The 18,929-nt window shown below is 50.7% G+C and overlaps 1 protein-coding gene across 2 annotated transcripts in view; it reads left to right on the forward strand.

Moving 5' to 3' along the window:
- The first annotated feature begins 14,575 nt into the window (after positions 1 to 14,575).
- Positions 14,576 to 18,929, forward strand: part of LOC102454325 (lysine-specific demethylase 2B-like) — a 149,408-nt gene continuing 145,054 nt past the window's right edge. For both annotated transcript variants that reach the window (XM_075915989.1, XM_075915990.1), the window contains exon 1: positions 14,576 to 14,721. In XM_075915989.1, coding sequence (XP_075772104.1) covers positions 14,668 to 14,721 — 54 coding nt within the window. In that variant the 5' untranslated portion in view covers positions 14,576 to 14,667. The remainder of the gene's footprint in view (positions 14,722 to 18,929) is intronic.

The following is an 18,929-nucleotide window of genomic DNA, read 5'->3' on the forward strand; positions in this document are numbered from 1 at the left end:
CTGCCTCCGTCAATTTTTGATGTCCAATCCTATATTTGCAATCATTTCCAAAACCGTTGTCTCTAGATATTCAGAAGTGTGGGATTTTAGTGGGACACAACAAAGAACTCGCTCTACAACTTCACCATTGCCGATCACATCTCTTAAAATTCATGTTAATTGGTCTACACGCCTCACATCCGATGTTGAATCAACTATTATGGAATAGTAGTTGGCATCCGTCCTCAGTGAATTAGTTTCTGTGCTGCTCTGACATTATGGTAATGAACTCATTGTAGGTTTGGTGTGTTAAAACGTTCTCTGTCACAATACTGATCATTTTTCAAATGTTCATTCAGATATTCAAGGCAGGTTAAAAAATGACCTTTTCAATTTGACACCGATGACTCATCATGTCCTCTTAGAGGTAGCCCCAAAGAAGACAGCACTTTCACAATGGCAACAACACATCTCAGCACGGGTAAGTCTACACTACAGCACTAATTCGAACTCACTTAATTCAAATTAGTTAATTCGAACTAAGCTAATTCAAATTAGTGCATCGAGACCTAAAAACTAATTTGAATTAGCGTTTTGCTAATTCGAAATAGCATGTCCACATTGAGTGGACCCTGAACCGAAGTTAAGGCTGGCCGGAACCAGTGCTGGCAGGGCATCAGGTTAGGACTTAGAGTGTGGAGCTGCTGCCTCAGGCTAGCCGAGGGCTGTGCTTAAAGGTGAATAAAGAAAAGTTCTTCATTAGTTCTCATAATATAAGGACTAGAGGACACCAAATGAAATTAATGGACAGCAGGTTTAAAAATAATAAAAGAAAATTCTTCTTCACACAGCACATAGTCAACCTGTGGAACTCCTTGCCACAGGAGGCTGTGAAGGCTAGAACTAGAACAGAGTTTAAAGAGAAGTTAGATAAATTCATGGAGGCTGGGTCCATGGAGTGCTATTAGCCAGGGGGTAGGAATGGAGTCCCTGGCCTCTGTTTGTGGAAGGCTGGAGATGGATGGCACGAGACAAATGGCTTGGTCATTGTCTTTGGTCCATCCCCTCCGGGGTACCTGGTGCTGGCCGCTGTCAGTAGACAGGATACTGGGCTAGATGGACCTTTGGTCTGACCCAGTACGGTCATTCTTATGTTCTTATGTTCTAAGCTCAGGGCTCAGGGTTGGGCGTTTCACTGGACCAACTTGATTTTCATGCAAACCTGCTCCTGGGTTCGCATGTGGCCTTTGGTGGCCAGGCTGGCAGCTATCCTGCCCTAGACGGCCACTTTCCTGTGCCTAGTGTGGAGGTCGTGGACGTTGGAGGCCTCCCCCCCAAACCTGGATGAGGTCCACTATCTCCGCACTAGACCAGGCGGGCGCCCGCCTCTTGCAGCCCCGGGTAGGCTCCTGGGAGCCACCAGCCTGGTCCCGGGAAGAGGCAGAGGGCTGGGTGGCAGCGGGTGGCTGGCTCATGCCGTGCCAGGTGCAGGGTCTGCTGGCTGGGTGCTGGCAGGCTTGAACCTGGCACGAGCACTGTAGCCAGACCGTGCCCCTTTAAGGGCTCTGGGGCCAGGAGGGGGGCAGACGAGTTTCCCTGGTGGTGCCCAGAGTGGCCACCAGGGCAAGCTGGGGAGGGCTAGCCTTCCACTAGTTCGCATGAAGTGGCTACACAGCCCTTAATTTGAACTACTTAATTCGAACTAGGCGTTAGTCCTTGTAGAATGAGGTTTACCTAGTTTGAATTAAGCGCTCCGCTAGTTCGATTTAAATTCGAACTAGCGGTTTGCATGTATAGCCACTATTAAAGTTAAGTCGAACTAACGGCTGTTAGTTCGAATTAACTTTGTAGTGTACACATACCCCACTTTCCTCCAATAAGAACAATCCTTCTCAAACTGAGCTGATAACGCAGAATCAATTCTTCGGGATAATTCACATCTTTGAACAAACTTACAAATGGCATTAACATGAGCTTTGGAAGTTGCATGATCAGCAATATCTCTTGCAACATTTCTCCACTTAGAGTGCCTTTCGACAAATGTTTGTTTTGCTTTACTATGGTCAGGGAATAATTTGCAAACATAACAGTGAACAGGTGGCTTCTGAAAAAATCAACCAGTTTCTCATTTCCATGGTCCCATTTTTCTTCATCCTTAAAAAATGGGACTCATGAAGGCCACTAAATTGTTTTTGTCCTCCAACCTCATACTCTTTTCTCAAATTTTCCATGTTACCTATGTTTTTTGTTTATTTACTAAGACATATTCTATGATATCCATAATGCAATGTCTTCAGGGTAGGTTTCTTCCCTTGCTTTGACAAAATTACCAATAATCTGTAGGTCCATTACCACTTCAGAGTCCACTTGATCAATCATAGAATCATAGAATCATAGAATAATAGAACTGGAAGGGACCTCAAGAGGTCATCGAGTCCAGCCCCCCGCCCTCAAGGCAGGACCACGCTCCGTCTACACCATCCCTGACAGATGTCTATCTAACCTGTTCTTAAATATCTCCAGAGAGGGAGATTCCACCACCTCCCTTGGCAATTTATTCCAATATTTGACCACCCTGACAGTTAGGAATTTTTTCCTAATGTCCAATCTAAACCTCCCCTGCTGCACTTTAAGCCCATTACTCCTTGTCCTGTCCTCAGAAACCAAGAAGAACAAATTTTCTCCTTCCTCCTTGTGACACCCTTTTAGATATTTGAAAACCGCTATCATGTCCCCCCCAAGTCTTCTTTTTTCCAAACTAAACAAGCCCAGTTCATGAAGCCTGGCTTCATAGGTCATGTTCTCTAGACCTTTAATCATTCTTGTTGCTCTTCTCTGTACCCTTTCCAATTTCTCCACATCTTTCTTGAAATGTGGCGCCCAGAACTGGACACAGTACTCCAGCTGAGGCCTAACTAGTGCAGAGTAGAGCGGCAGAATGACTTCACGAGTTTTGCTTACAACACACCTGTTGATACAACCTAGAATCATATTTGCTTTTTTTGCAACAGCATCACACTGTTGACTCATATTCAACTTGTGGTCCGCTATGACCCCTAGATCCCTTTCTGCCATGCTCCTTCCTAGACAGTCGCTTCCCATCTTGTATGTATGGAACTGATTGTTCCTTCCTAAGTGGAGCACTTTGCATTTCTCTTTATTAAACCTCATCCTGTTTACCTCTGACCATTTCTCTAACTTGCTAAGGTCATTTTGAATTATGTCCCTATCCTCCAAAGAAGTTGCAACCCCACCCAGTTTGGTATCATCTGCAAACTTAATAAGCGTACTCTCTATCCCAATATCTACATCATTGATGAAGATATTGAACAGTACGGGTCCCAAAACAGACCCTTGAGGAACTCCACTTGCTATCCCTTTCCAGCAGGATTTAGAACCGTTAACAACAACTCTCTGACTACGGTTATCCAGCCAATTATGCACCCACCTTATCGTGGCCCTATCTAAGTTATATTTGCCTAGTTTATCAATAAGAATATCATGCGAGACCGTATCAAATGCCTTACTAAAGTCTAGGTATATGACATCCACCGCTTCTCCCTTATCCACAAGGCTCGTTATCAAAGAAAGCTATCAGATTAGTTTGGCATGACTTGTTCTTCACAAACCCATGCTGGCTATTCCCTATCACTTTATTACCTTCCAAGTGTTTGCATATGATTTCCTTAATTACCTGCTCCATTATCTTCCCTGGGACAGACGTTAAACTGACCGGTCTGTAGTTTCCTGGGTTGTTCTTATTCCCCTTTTTATAGATGGGCACAATATTTGCTCTTTTCCAGTCTTCTGGAATCTCTCCTGTCTGCCATGATTTTTCAAAGATCATAGCTAAAGGCTCAGATACCTCCTCTATCAGCTCCCTAATACTTCATGATTTTTAAAATAAGATGACAAACTGTCTTTTTGCTTAGTTTTGTCTTTTTGCCTTGCCTTCATTTTTTTTGTCTGCCAGACTTGCTTCATTATGGCTAAAAACCTGACCTTGATTTTTAGGCAGATTAAAAATGTCTGAAAGAGCAGGGCTGTAGCTATGGGCGGGCCTGGGTGGTCCGTGGTCTGGACCACCCATTCCCCAATTAGGTTAACACCAGTGGCATTGGAACGTTTGTAATAGTGGGGTGCTGAAAGCCAGCCCGTCTCTCCTAGGCGCAGGTCCAGACCTGGGTGCGGGCCACAGGCACAGGAACTAAGGGTTCAGCAGGGCTAATAGAATAGCCAGACCCCTGGGTGAGGTGTGGGGGGCAGATCTGGGCCCCAGAAGGGCGGCGCCTCGGGTGGAAGGGCAGAGCTGGGGGCCCAGCACAGGAGCAGAGCCGCCATGGTGGGGCTGGAGAAGAAGGCTGACAGGAGATATGAAGATCTCCATGGCCGCAGAGGACAGCTTCAGCCATCCCAGTGGCCCTGCGTTGGCTGGCTCGGAGAAGTGGGCTGAGACCCACATGTGATCCACCTGAAGGTGAGGGGGGCACAGTTCCATTGGTCACCTGAGTGCCCCCCGGGCTCTCCATCCCCCCACCGCGGGAAGCCGCCCGTCCCCAGGTGGCAGCCAACAGCAGCGCAACATTACAGGGGCTGGAGGACTCAGGGGGAGGGGGCGGCGCAGCCACACAGCCAGCTGCTGGAGAGAAGAGCCGCTTTCCTGCTTCAAAGCTCTGCTTTTCTCTGGCTGGCTGTGCAGCTTGTGGGCTCTCTGTCCCCCTGTTGCCCCCACCCGCCCCTGCCCCCATGGGTAGCTTCCACTCACGATGCAGCAGCCAGCAGCATGAACACAGGCTGGGAGGCTTCAGAGGAGCACTGGGTAGATGCACATCCGGGGGCCAGAGAGAAGTGCTGCTTTCCCGCTTCAAAGTGCGGTGCTTTTCTCCAGCCGGCTGTGCGGCTGCCCCGTGCCCCTCTGAAGCCTTCCAGCCTGTGTTCTTGCTGCTCGCCGCGTCCTGCCAGCTCTCCTGAGGCTGCAGCCTGCAGGTGAGGCTCCCTGCTCTCCTGCCCCCCCACAGCCCTCTCTGCAGAGGGACTGGCCACCCCCTGAGCAAGAAGGGAGGCTGGACCCATGGGGGGGGGCATGCCAGGGCACAGTGTGTTTTCTTGTAAATCTACCCCTGCCGACAGAAGTTTAAACTAAGGAGCAGATAATGGCTGTTATTCGCGAAAAAAAAAATACTAGCATCCACACTGCAAGTGTTATTTCAACAGAAAGTTGAAATAATGGAGGGCTTTTTCCGACAGCGATAAACCTCATTTCACAATGAATGAGCCTTTTTCTGAAAAAGCTTTTTCGGAAAAAGGCATGTGTGGATGCAGAATAGGTAGTTTTGTCGAAGAAAGAGGACTCCAGGAAATAACACAGGTGCCCTGCTGGCCACTCCATCCACACTCATCACAACTCTATAGTTCCTGTTCCCTGATAGCTCTTAAAGCTGCAGACACAAGGCACAGGGCTTGTGGCAGGAAACAGGCCACAAAGAACCATACCAGGATTCTGGAGCAGGTCTGGAGTAAAGTTAAGGAGCTCCATCAGGCCTACGCCAGGGTGAGGGAGTGCACCTCATGCTTCAGGGCAGGACCCCACTCCTGCCCCTAATATGAGGGCCTGCACCAAATCCTGGGGGGTGGTGCAGCCCCTTCCCCACCCTGGTGGTGGACTCGGGGCTGGAAACGCCTATCGCCATGGGTCCAAGCCGAGGAGGAGGAGGAAATGGTGAGCACAGTGACCACCGTCACCCTGGAGCCGGTACTCCATGGCCTGGTTGTCTCCCAGACATCCTCCGAGGCTGGGGAGGGTTCATCAGGTGAGTGCTCAGTTTTTCACACACACAGGGAGGGGGTGGCAGGCGCAGAGGGGCTGTGGTGCGATCATCACTCGGCCTTCTCGGCCTGGCCATCACGCTGCAGTCTGTGCACGTGAATGCACACGCAGCACCAGTCTGTGTGCCATGCAACCCCAGGAGGCAGCACTGGAGCACTGCTGGGCTCCTGCTCACAGGCTCTGGGGAGGCCAGACACACTTCTAACCCCCGGTGGGGGACACCCTCCCACCACCAGCCACTGCTGGAAGGAGGCTGGGGACAAGGGCACACGCACGCCTGCACACAGACTCTGGAGTCTCGCACACAGGGATGCCTGCACGCTCAAGGCAGCACCCACTCCCGGGGACAGCGCTGCCAGGCGCAGGTGTGCGTGCAGCACTGATGGAAGCCCTGGCAGCTCGAGGCCCCTCGCCTGGCCATTGGATCCCAGTGTGGCCGGACACTTCCCTTGCCTGCTTGTCTGTGGGACAGGGAGCGGTGGGAAGCATGGTCCCCTGGGGACCTTCGGGCCCCTGTAAGGCAGGGCCCGCTGCCCAGGCCATACATAGCCTTGCTCCCAGGACATCACCTTCCTTTGACCCAAGAACTGTTGCTCCCAGCTCGCTGATGAGGGCAAGGCCTCAGGGACAGTGTCTCCAAGGATGACTGAGCACCTCTCTTTATTCTCCCCAGCCGGTCCAGCCGTGACCGTGGGGCGATTGAGTGCAGCCGAGCCAGCTGCCCGACCCTGGGGGAGCCACAGATGTTGGAGGGTCCAGGAGGACTTGATGAGGGAGCACGTGTCCATCCTCCAGAACATGCAGCAGACACTGGCCCAGAAGGTCCGGGACGACGCACAAGGGCAGTCCCAGATGTGGACAGAGCTGCTGCAGCGGAGATGCAACATGTGTGTGACTGTCCGGGAGGTGATGACCTACCCGCCACCAGTCCCAGTCCCTGCTCCAGTCCCTGCCCCCCTCCCATGCCTGACCCTGCTCTAGGCCCCGCTCCTGTGTATCTCCCTATCCTCCAAGGACCCCCACCCCCACCCCCAAGGTCCCCGACGTCCCTGGACATCAGGCGGAAGAAGCACCTGAGCAACGCGCCAGTCTCAGCCTCAGCTCTGAGCCTCTCTTCCCCCCTCCAAGGTTCTCAGCCCCTCTCTGCCCTCCCCATATCCGAGTTCTCAGCACCCCCCTCCTCCCCAGTTACTTCTATCCCAAATAAATAACCAACCAGTTCTTTTTTTCAAAACAAAACAGTTGTTTTTATTGTGTCTACAGGGAAGAGGGGTGTAGGGGGAAGGGAGGGGTTGTTGTAGGTAAGGCATAGGGGGGGCAAGGCACAGGCCCCTAGTGGGGAGGCCCTGGGGTCCTTGAGAGAAACTCTCCCTCAGGGCCTCCCAGATGCGCACCCCCGCCTGATGGGCCTGATGGATGGCAGCTGTGTGCAGCTGCTCAAAGGCCCGTCCCTCCCGGACAGCCTCTGCCCCCCACCCCGGAAGGAAGGCCTCCCCCTTCCTCTCCACGATGCTGTGGAGAACACAAGCGGAGAACACCTGGGGGATATTGTGCTCCTCTAACCACCACCAGGTGCATTTGAACCTGGGACCTCTGGAGGGGTATGTCTACACTACCCCGCTAGTTCGAACTAGCGGGGTAATGTAGGCATACTGCACTTGCAAATGAAGCCCGGGATTTGAATTTCCCGGGCTTCATTTGCATAAGCCGGGTGCCGCCATTTTTAAATCCCGGCTAGTTCGAACCCCGTGCCGCGCGGCTACACGCGGCACGGAGTAGCTAGTTCGGATTAGGCTTCCTAATCCGAACTAGCTGTACTCCTCGTGGAATGAGGAGTACAGCTAGTTCGGATTAGGAAGCCTAATCCGAACTAGCTACTCCGTGCCGCGTGTAGCCACACGGCACGGGGTTCGAACTAGCCGGGATTTAAAAATGGCGGCACCCGGCTTATGCAAATGAAGCCCGGGAAATTCAAATCCCGGGCTTCATTTGCAAGTGCGGTATGCCTACATTACCCTCCTAGTTCGAATTAGGAGGGTAGTGTAGACATACCCGAGCTTAGTGTAGAAGCCTCTACCCTTTGAGCTAAAAGTCAGCTGGCTCTCAGCCCATGCTGTAGAGGTCTCTTGGTCTTAGCTGTTGCTGTGGTCTAGGTGCCACTGCACGGGACAGTGAACCACACTCCCCCACATCGAGGTGGGTCAGGAAGCACCTGAACCGCACCTTCAAGCACCTGAAGGTGCATTCAGCCTGGATGCGGGTCCTGCCTACGCGGCCATAGAAGTGGTCCTTGCTCTGGTCCAGGTGGCCGGTGTAGGGCTTCATCAGCCACAGCATTAGGTGGTAGGCCGTGTCCTCCACGATGCACAGCGGCATCTCAACGTCCCCAACCCTGATGCACCTGAGCACAGCTCAGGAAGGAAAGTGCCAGCGTCCAGCTTGTAGTAGAGGTTGGAGTTGCAGAAGACACGGGCATCGTGTGCCTTCCCCGACCACCCAACGAAAATGTCTATGAACTGTCCGTGGTGGTCGACCAGGGCCTGCAGGACCATCGAAAAGTATCCCTTGTAATTTATATACTGTGCTGCACAATGGTCGGGGGCACTGATGGGGATGTGGGTTTCATCTATAGCCGCCCCCCCCCCCCCCGCTGCAGCTGGGGAAGCCCAGGGTGGCAAATCCAGCCACGATGGGGTCCAGGTCTCCCAGGTGGATGACCCTGCACAGCAGGACGGAGTTGATGGCCCTCACTACCTGCAGAAGGAGACAAACAAAGAAACAAAACAGAGAATCAAAGGGGGTGCCTGAGCACTTTGGAGGTCCCTCAGCCCTCCCCAGCCACAAACACCCCAGGAGCCACCCCCTATGAATCCCGCCCCCCACTCTGCAGGGTTGTGTGAGGGCAGGACTGAAGAACCCCCTGAGGACGGGGCTTCACCCCAAGCCCACCCCCACCCCCCCTTTTCCTAGGGTCCCCCTTTCCAGTACCCCCCCCCAGGGAATGCAGCCCAAGAGTGCCATACCTGCATGAGGAGGGCCCCGACGGTTGACTTTCCCATGCCAAACTGGTTGCCCATGGACCGGTAACTATTGGGCGTGGCGAGCTTCCAGACGACGATGGCGACCCGCTTCTCCAGGGGGATGGAGGGTCGCATCTGGGTGTCCCATCGTCAGAGGGCAGGGGCGAGCCAGGCACACAGCTCCATGAATGTCTCCTTTCTCATTTGGAAGTTTTGGAGCCACTGCTGGTTGTCCCACCGTTCCATCACCAGCCAGTCCCACCAGTTGGAACTCGTGTACGGCCTCCAGAAGTGTCGCTCCACTGTGGGGTGCAGTTGCAAGGTCATCGCTCCCACACACAGGCAGAGGCTCTCAAGGATCAGCTTGGGGTCGTGTTCATGCAGGGCCATGAAGGCAGCCTGCACAAACTGCTGCACAAACTGCAGCATGGCCGTGTGTGGCCATCGCATGCCCAGAGGCAGCTCCAGCTCTGTGGCAAGGAGTGTGCTGTGGTGTTCAAAAGCTGGGCAACCAGAGCGCACACTGCAAATGCTTTGCTGTCCCTCAGGGTATGTCTACACTACAAAGTTAATTCGAACTAACAGCCGTTAGTTCGAATTAACTTTAATAGGGGCTACACATACAAACCGCTATTTTGAATTTAATTCAAAATAGCAGAGCGCTTAATTTGAACTAGGCGTTACTCCTCGTAGAATGAGGTTTACCTAGTTCAAATTAAGTAGTTCAAATTAAGGGCCGTGTAGACACTTAATTCGAACTAGCTGGAGGCTAGCCCTTCCCAGGTTCCCCCTGGTGGCCACTCTGGGCCAAACCAGGAAAACTCCTCTCCTCTCCCCCAGCCCCGGGGCCCTTAAAGGGGTAGACTCTGGCCACTCAGCACTTGCCAGAGCCAGCCCTGCCAGCAGTCTCTGCCCCTGACCCAGTGGCCCCAGGATGAGCCAGGCAGCCAGTGACAGCCAGCCGTCCCCCGCCCAGTCCCCCAGCTCCCAGGGGACAGCCAGGGGCCGTAGACGACGTGCGCCCTCCTGGACTAGTGCGGAGGTCATGGACCTCACTGAGGGTATGTCTACACTACAAAGTTAATTCGAACTAACAGCCATTAGTTCGAATTAAGTTTAATAGCGGCTACACATGCAAACGACTAGTTTGAATTTAAATCAAACTAGCGGAGCGCTTAATTCGAACTAGGTAAACCTCATTCTACGAGGACTAAAGCCTAGTTCGAATTAAGTAGTTTGAATTAAGGGCTGTGTAGCCACTTAATTCAAACTAGTTGGAGGCTAGCCCTTCCCAGGTTGCCCTGGTGGCCACTCTGGGCCAAACCAGGGAAACTTTTCTGCCCCCCTCCCGGCCCCGGAGCCCTTAAAGGCGCACGGTCTGGCTACAGTGCTCGTGCCAGTTGCAAGCCTGCCAGCACCCACCCACCAGACCCTGCACCTGGCACGGCGTGAGCCAGCAACCCGCTGCCACCCAGCCCTCCGCCTCTTCCCAGGACCAGGCTGGCGGCTCCCAGGAGCGTGCCCGGGCCACGAGAGGTGGGCACCCGCCTGGTCTAGTGCGGAGATCGTGGACCTCATCGAGGTTTGAGGGGAGGCCTCCAATGTCCATGATCTCCGCACTAGGAGGAGGAACGCAGCCATCTACGGCCGCATAGCGGCCACCATGACCCAAAAGGGACAAAGGCGCACCCAGGAGCAGGTGCGCCTGAAAGTGAAGGAGCTGCGGCAGGCGTACGCCAGGGCCACCAGGGGTGGCGCTGCAGCAGGGCCTGCCACCTGCCCCTACTTCCCCGCCCTCAACCAACTCCTGGGGGGCGGGGTGGTCCGCACCAGCCCAGGAGGCAGCGAGCTGGGACCGGAGGAACCTGACCCGGGCGCACCGGAGCGGCCACCACCAGCTGTTCTGGCACCGGAGTCGGCAGGGTTGTCCAGGGAGGCCATACCAGGTAAGTGCCAGCACTGTCCCCTGCCCAGGGCGAGAGGAGGGGAGGGAGACCAGGGACTGCACACGTGGGCCATGCCTCCCACGGATCACTCAGCCACCTGTGCACGTGCGAGCACGTGCCATGCCACCCTTGGGCAGGTGGCTCCAGCTGCATGACACCCAGGGGCCATGGCCCAATAGGCACACGCGTATGTGAAGAGACCTGACACGCTTCTGACCCCAGAGTGGGACCTAGCAGGACGCCCTCACTTCACACATCCCCTCTATACAGAGGCAGGGGACATCTCCCCCCCACCCCGGCCACACTATACACGGCACAGGGACATGGGTGCGGTCTTGGGGCAGCTCCCAATCCCAGGGAGAGCCAGACATCTTGACCATGGCCTCTGTGCAAGCACATCGGCTCTGACGGTGCAGGGCACGGTCGCCCTCACATCCACTGTGTCCCCAGGGAGAACTGACCACTTCTCTTCTTTCTCTACGGCTGCACCAGGTGCTCGTGCAGGGCGCACCACCCCGCCTGGGACATGCTCCCGCACCTGTGGCCTGCTCCGGACCACCACCACGCGGCAGGAGTACTGGGACCAGCACCTGGGGGTCCTGAGAGCCCTGCACTGCACCGTCCAGGCCTGGATGCGGGAAGACCTGCAGCTCCGCCGGGAGCAGCTGGCTGAGGACCAAGCCAGAAATGGTAACCTGCAGGCCCTGCTGCAGAGCATGGTGCCCCGTGCCGGTCCTGCGCCTGCTGCCCCCCCAACTACTGTCCCTCCTCCCACTCCTGCCCCCCCTCCCACTGCTTCCTCCTCAACCTCCACACCCTCCTCCTCAATGTCCACCCCCCCACCTCAACCTCCACACCCTCCACCCCATCCCCCCGGGGACGCTGAGGCCCCCTCCCTCGCCGTGCTGGGAGGCGGTTGGCCTGGCAAGACCCCCACCCCATATCCCTGAGTTTCCCCTCCCCCTTCTTCCCCTTGCTTCCCCCTTCCTGCTCCCTCCTCCCAGTTTTCCCCCTCCCCTCTCCCACCCTCTCTTCTGCCCTCTCCCGCCTCCTTTCCCCCGTGTCCCCATAGTTTCATTCCCCCTCCCCGGTTGTTTTGAATAAAGAGAGTTGTTATTTTTGAAAATACGTGTCTTTTATTTGACATCAGGAAGGGGGGGCTAGGGAAGGGTAAGTGGAAGGTCGAGAGGGAGGAATGGGGCACAAGCCCCCAGTGGGGCAGACCGGAGAGACTGTTAGCTCTCCTCAGGGTGGAAGCTCTCCCGCAGGGCCCCCTGGATCCTGACATCCCCTTGATGGTCCTCCCGGATGGCAGCCTGCAGACAGTGCAGCCAGGCTGCCAGCAACGTGTCTACGAGACGCAGCAGAGTTGTAGCCAGACAGGAACCCCCCTGTAACATCCATCTTTGTCTGCTTAAAACCATGCAGGGCACATAAGAGCAGAAAAACAGCATATTCTTTGAAAACCTTGGAGCAGGAGGTTTAGATATGCTGGCTCAGTGACCGTGACCAACTGTAAGCAGAGATAGGAAGGTGGTCAAACTAATTGTTGACCAAGAGGCTGCCAAGGAGTGTCCTTGACTTAACCCATATTGATACGAACACACAGCCGTCCATGGGGGGAGGAATCTCTCGCCCAGTAAAAAAATTTCTAGTATGCACAATTTAGTTCTCTCTCTTGCAAGTGTAAATTAACTTGAAACTTCCTTGTAAGAACTGGCACCACAAAACGGACCAGTACAATTCGGCATCTTAGATAAGAAAGAGGATACGGGCCCCCAGGGGTATAAAGATGGGCCCAGCAGCACATTTTCTCTGAGTTTCAATCTACCATCTATCTGCTGGTCGGGTTTGGTGTTTGATCTCCCGAGGTTCCAAGAGGACGCCCACCTCGTATTCGTCTTTCCTAGGAATTGAGAGACCGGCCCTGGCCTGACACGCTGGAGTTGAGAGGCACAGAAAGGGGTAAAAATTGTACCTGGATGTGGTCCTTTGCTTAAGTGTATATATACATAGTGTTAGAGCTCTTTAAAGATTAAGCTGTCATTTGGTACCATTATTTCTATTTTCTATCTTTACCTTTTTCCTGTAACCACTTTTTAAGATCTATATATATACTTGCTAGCTATTTCGAATTAGAAAAACACTAATTCGAATTAATTTTTAGGTCTAGATGCACTAATTGGAATTATCTTATTTCGAATTAACTAATTCGAATTAAGTTAGTTCGAATTAGCGCTGTAGTGTAGACATACCCTCAGAGAGGTAGGCAAGCAAGCAGCAGAAGCTAAGAAACAGTTGTCCAGGGGGGTCCCTTAAGCACATGTCTCAGATAGCCTTAGGCCAGTGATGCACAACCTGTGGGTCGTGACCCCCAAGGGGGTCACGGATGTCTTCCTGGGGGGTCGCCATACCGGTGGGCATAAGCCCCAGACACCCAGATCTAAGCACCGTGCCGTGTTGCGGGGCCGCCGACAGCTGGGCCCAGCCCCCGGCCGCCCAGATATAAGCAGTGCATTGCACTTCTCAAATTACCTTGGGGGTCACGACATGAGTACAATAACATATGGGGGTTGTGGTTGAAAAAAGGTTGTGCACCACTACCTTAGGCAACAGCACCTGGAAGCAACTGCTGACCTAATGCCCTGCCTGAACTGGTTCTGGGTGGCCTTAAATGTGAGATAGCGTCCAATCAGTGTGGACGCTATCTTTTGAAACAGCAGATCGCTTTTTCAATGCACTTTTTGTGTGTGAACGCTCTATTTTGAAATAAGCTTTTCTGGAAGAGATCTTCTGGAAAAGCTTATTTTGAAAGAAGCTTGCAGTGTAAATGTACCCTTAGGCACTGATCATGGTTCGGGCTCTTTATACTTTTGTAATATAAATATTTAACACTTTAAAAATAGGAATGTGATTGTACAACACAAAAACTGGCAGGGAAAGGCAGATGCAGAGACAGTCCTGGAAACTGCACTTAGCTCTCATTTAAAAATTTGACTGTTATATTTAAAGTTTTTTGTGCCCTTTGAAAAGGTGATCTGAAACAAGATGAAAGCAATAATAAACAGAATACCTTTTACTGTATCAACTTATACCAAGCTATGAAGAATGTTGTGCTGAATACTGATATGGTGTAAAACAAACATTCGTTTGCTATCTTTCGCTCTAATTTCAGCAGAACCTTTTTTAAGAGTGTTCCCTGACCTGGGAAAGGATTTTTTGTTTGATTGCAGTTTTAGCTGCTTCATCCACTTCCACCAGAATGTTGCAACTACACCAACCCACCCCTTTGCATTTTAACTCTGGGATCTAAATAGCCCTTTGCACTATCCTTAACAACTACCATCTGCTGTGCACAGGTATTTCCTTTTCTAAAAATAATCTTTTTGGAAAGGACCACTCCACCCTCACATAAACAATATCCCAACCGCAGTTTACATTACTCCAGAAACATCAGCCACTTCACACTACATATGCATCTATTAGTTCAATTAACAGAAGGCTGTTAGAAAGAATACCCTCCCCGAGAACTAATTGAAGAAGGCAGCAACCCCAGATATGTTAGCACTAGCAGTGGGGCTGAGTGAACAGAGAGACGTTGCAGAAAGCAACCTGTTCTTCCATACACTCCTTACCCCCTCCCATCCTTTATCTGTCATCACAACCACTGGCAGGCCTCCTTTGTGTAACCAAATAGCTGCTGGATGGCAATTGGTCAGTCAGCTAAGGCCGGCCCCTTCCTGGATGGGCTTTATGAATATGCATGATTCTCTTCCTTTCACCCCCTCCCCCTCCCGCGGGTGTGTGTATGCGAAAGTGAAGCTCTGCTACTAGCAGCAGCAGCAGCCCTGCTCCAGCCATGTCAGATTGTTTCAGCCTGGGCCCACCATGAGAAATGGCCATGTCTGTGAGTGCAGACAAGGAAGATTATGAATCGGAACAGGATCAGGTTAGGATTTGGAGGGTGTAGACGGGAGGGGGGGATCTAAGGCAAAGTTTGCACTAGGAAGGAGAGGTCTTGGTGGGGAGAGATTGTGAGAATGCAGAGTTACTATGTGATGTGCTTTCACTACAGAGCTGGGGGAGGGGGAAGAGACAATGTGAGATCAATGAATGTATCACCCTAGTGTTTCCCTGCACTGCCAAGAAAAGAAGAGTGGGAACTGCTCCTGTTGAAGGATAAACATCTAGGGCACCTCACTTTCTGTGCTTGGACAGGCCTTTGAACTTAATGCATTTTTAAAAATCAGATGTAGGTTTTTTTCCTCTGACACACACAGCTTTTCCCATACCCTATCAGCCCACTGCTGAGCATTAAAATGGACCCTTGTGCACACTGTAAAAATTGTTTTATTTAAAGCTGCTTTTGGTGTATGGCTGATCTGAGCTGCTTCATAAATACCCAGTGCATACTAGGGAAAGTGAAGTGGGTGGGATTATCGTCTATGCTGTTCTGCTGTTTGTAATTAGATGTTTATTTTCTTTTGCTGTCCGCGGGATCCCAGGAGGTGCTGAGAATCTCAATGGTATTGATTTCAGTGTGTGTGCTAAACAACTACATAATATTCAGCACCTTGCAAGATGAGACCCTGTATGCTGAGTTGATAGGCAAGTACAGTTACAGTACTTGGGGGACAGGGGTCTCCTTGCTAAGTTTTTATTATCTAGCATTATTTTAATAAGACTCCTCAAATATTTGAGAGATCTGTTACTTCAGTAGAAAGCTTGATACTGAACTAGTTACCTCACCTTACTTTGATTTATGCTCATCTCCACTTCCAGAGGTGGAATAAAATAAAACAAAGAATGTGTTAAAAAGAGAACTTTTGCCAATCCCTGCAAGGTTTATTCTTCTGGAGGGTTTTCTCTTGAGGCAGGAGAATAAACTTTAAATTTATAAAGTAATCTGTAAAATAATCCAAAACATATGTTCTAGATTGCATACTGTACTCTCTTGCAGAGCAGCCTAAGTAATTAAAAATGTGCTTTGAGTAGGAGTTAAACATCTGTATGCATAATTTAAGGTGTTCTGCATTTTATGATATATTTTAAAAATAATTATTCAACTATTTTTTATTGGTATTACAGAAACCTGGTGGGATGGGACGCATGATTGGAATGTTGGTATGGAAGGGTACGGCTTGCTCAGGAAGGACAGACAGGGAAAAAAGGGAGGAGGGGTTGCCTTGTATATTAAAAATGTACACACTTGGACTGAAGTGGAGATGAACGTAGGAGATAGCTGTGTAGAGAGTCTCTGGGTTAAGCTAAAAGGGGTAAAAAACGAGGGTGATATCATGCTAGGAGTCTACTACAGGCCACCTAGCCAGGTGGAAGAGGTGGATGAGGCCTTTTTTAAACAATTAACAAAACTATCCAAAGCCCAAGATTTGGTGGTGATGGGGGACTTCAACTATCCAGACATATGTTGGGAAACTAACACAGCGAGGCACAGGCTATCCAATAAGTTTCTGGACTGCATTGGAGACAACTTTCTGTTTCAGAAGGTTGAAAAAGCTACCAGAGGAGAAGCTGTTCTGGATTTGGTTTTAACAAATAGGGAAGAACTAGTTGAGAACTTGAAAGTGGAAGACAGTATAGGGGACAGTGATCATGAAATAATAGAGTTCATGATCTTAAGGAAAGGTAGAAGGGAGACCAGCACAATTGAGGTAATGGATTTCAGGAAGGCAGATTTTGATAAGCTCAGAGAACTTGTAGGTAAGGTCCCATGGGAAGCAAGACTGAAGGGAAAAACAACTGAGGAGAGTTGGAAGTATTTCAAAGGGACGTTGTTAAGGGCCCAAAAGCAAACAATTCCGCTGTGTAGGAAAGATAGAAAATATGGCAAAAGACCAGCTTGGCTTAACAAGGATATCTTGCATGATCTCAAAATAAAAAAGAAGTCATATAAAAAATGGAAACTAGGACAAATAACAAAGGATGAATATAGGCAAGCAACACGGGAATGCAGGGGCAAGATTAGAAAGGCAAAGGCACAAAATGAGATCAAACTAGCTACAGGCATAAAGGGAAACAAGAAGACCTTTTATAAATACATTAAAAGCAAGAGGAAGACCAAGGACAGGGTAGGCCCACTGCTTAGCGAGGAGGGAGAAGCAGTAACAGGAAACTTGGAAATGGCGGAGATGCTCAATGACTTCTTTGTTTCGGTCTTCACCGAGAAGTCTGGAGGTGTGCCTAACATAGTGAATACAAGCAGAGAGAGGGTAAGTTTAGAAGATAGGATACACAAAGAACAAGTTAAAAATCACTTAGGAAAGTTAGATGTCAGCAAGTCACCAGGTCCTGATGAAATGCATCCCAGGATACTCAAGGAGCTGATAGAGGAGGTATCTGAGCCTTTAGCTATGATTTTTGAAAACAGTGTGATGCTGTTGCAAAAAAAGCAAATATGATTCTAGGTTGTATCAACAGGTGTGTTGTAAGCAAAACTCGTGAAGTCATTCTGCCGCTCTACTCTGCATTAGTTAGGCCTCAGCTGGAGTACTGTGTCCAGTTCTGGGCGCCACATTTCAAGAAAGATGTGGAGAAATTGGAAAGGGTACAGAGAAGAGCGACAAGAATGATTAAAGGTCTAGAGAACATGACCTATGAAGCCAGGCTTCATGAACTGGGCTTGTTTAGTTTGGAAAAAAGAAGATTAAGGGGGGACATGATAGCGGTTTTCAAATATCTAAAAGGGTGTCACAAGGAGGAAGGAGAAAATTTGTTCCTCTTGGTTTCTGAGGACAGGACAAGGAGTAATGGGCTTAAAGTGCAGCAGGGGAGGTTTAGATTGGACATTAGGAAAAAATTCCTAACTGTCAGGGTGGTCAAATATTGGAATAAATTGCCAAGGGAGGTGGTGGAATCTCCCTCTCTGGAGATATTTAAGAACAGGTTAGATAGACATCTGTCAGGGATGGTGTAGACGGAGCGTGGTCCTGCCTTGAGGGCGGGGGGCTGGACTCGATGACCTCTCGAGGTCCCTTCTAGTCCTATGATTCTATGATTCTATGATTCTATTTGACATACTCTGCCATAAGTAGACTCAAAATGTAGCCTGGTCCATCCTTAGTAATTTTACTTCTTGTTTAACCATTAGTTATTGCTCCAAAAAAAGAAAAGATAAATTAAAAAAAAAGAATTTAGATATAACAGTTACAGTTTACCTGGCACTGCTGTATTGTATGCTTCCTAAAAGAATTGGATTTTCTGTAATATTAGTGTTCAGTGGTGGTACATTTTTGTGCACTAAGGCTGTAGTGGCTTGTGGAATAGTGTTGTCCAAGAACTGTCTTGGATGACTAACTTTATTAAGAGTACTTGTACATTCTGAGGACAGAGAGCGTTTACAGGCCATTATTTATGCTTGATTCACTGCTAAACTAGACAAGATATTAATAGACTAGGGGCAGCTAACAGGGAGTTTTGTGAGGGAGTTGGAAGGGGGTGAGGTACACTCCCCATTCTTTAAAACTTTTAAACTAAACTAAAACCAAAACTACCTGATTTAAATAAAAAGCCTATCAATCATCTAATTCTCTGTAGGAGAGAATGCAGGCAAAAGCCCAGCAGCAGAGTGGGGGCTATCCTGGGGTATGTCCACACTACAGCGCTAATTCGAACTAACTTAGTTTTAATTAGTTAATTCGAACTAAGCTAATTCGAATTAGCGCATCTAGACTTAAAAACTAGTTCGAATTAGCGTTTTGCTAGCGCGTCCACACTGATCGGACGCTGGGGCGCACTTAAGGGCGGCTGAAACTGGTTCCGGCAGGGCATCAGGTCAGTCGTTGCTTTGTGTGGCTGCTGTCTGAGGCTATCTGAGGCTCGAGCTTAAAGGGACCCCCCTGGACAGCCGGTTCTCAGCTTTTCCTGCTTGCTTGCCAACCTTGCCGAGGGACAGAAAAAGCGTTGGTCTCTGTGCCCGTCTGTGTCGGTGCTTCCCTTCGGGGGGGACCGCCGCAGTTGGCAACATGGAGCCAGAGCTCGCCCTGGGCTTTCTGGTGCAGTTTTTGGACTTGCTGCTGCAAGCCTGCCAGCAATGGGTGGAGGCTGCCTGGCACCACCTGGTACACGTCAGCCCCCTGCCTCTCCACCTGGCCTCCCTGGGGGCCGTGGAGGAGCCGCAGCAGCGCCCGGAGGCCAGCG

This window comes from Pelodiscus sinensis, unplaced genomic scaffold (assembly GCF_049634645.1).
Source record: "Pelodiscus sinensis isolate JC-2024 unplaced genomic scaffold, ASM4963464v1 ctg57, whole genome shotgun sequence".
In the NCBI taxonomy this organism is placed as follows: Eukaryota; Metazoa; Chordata; order Testudines; family Trionychidae; genus Pelodiscus; species Pelodiscus sinensis.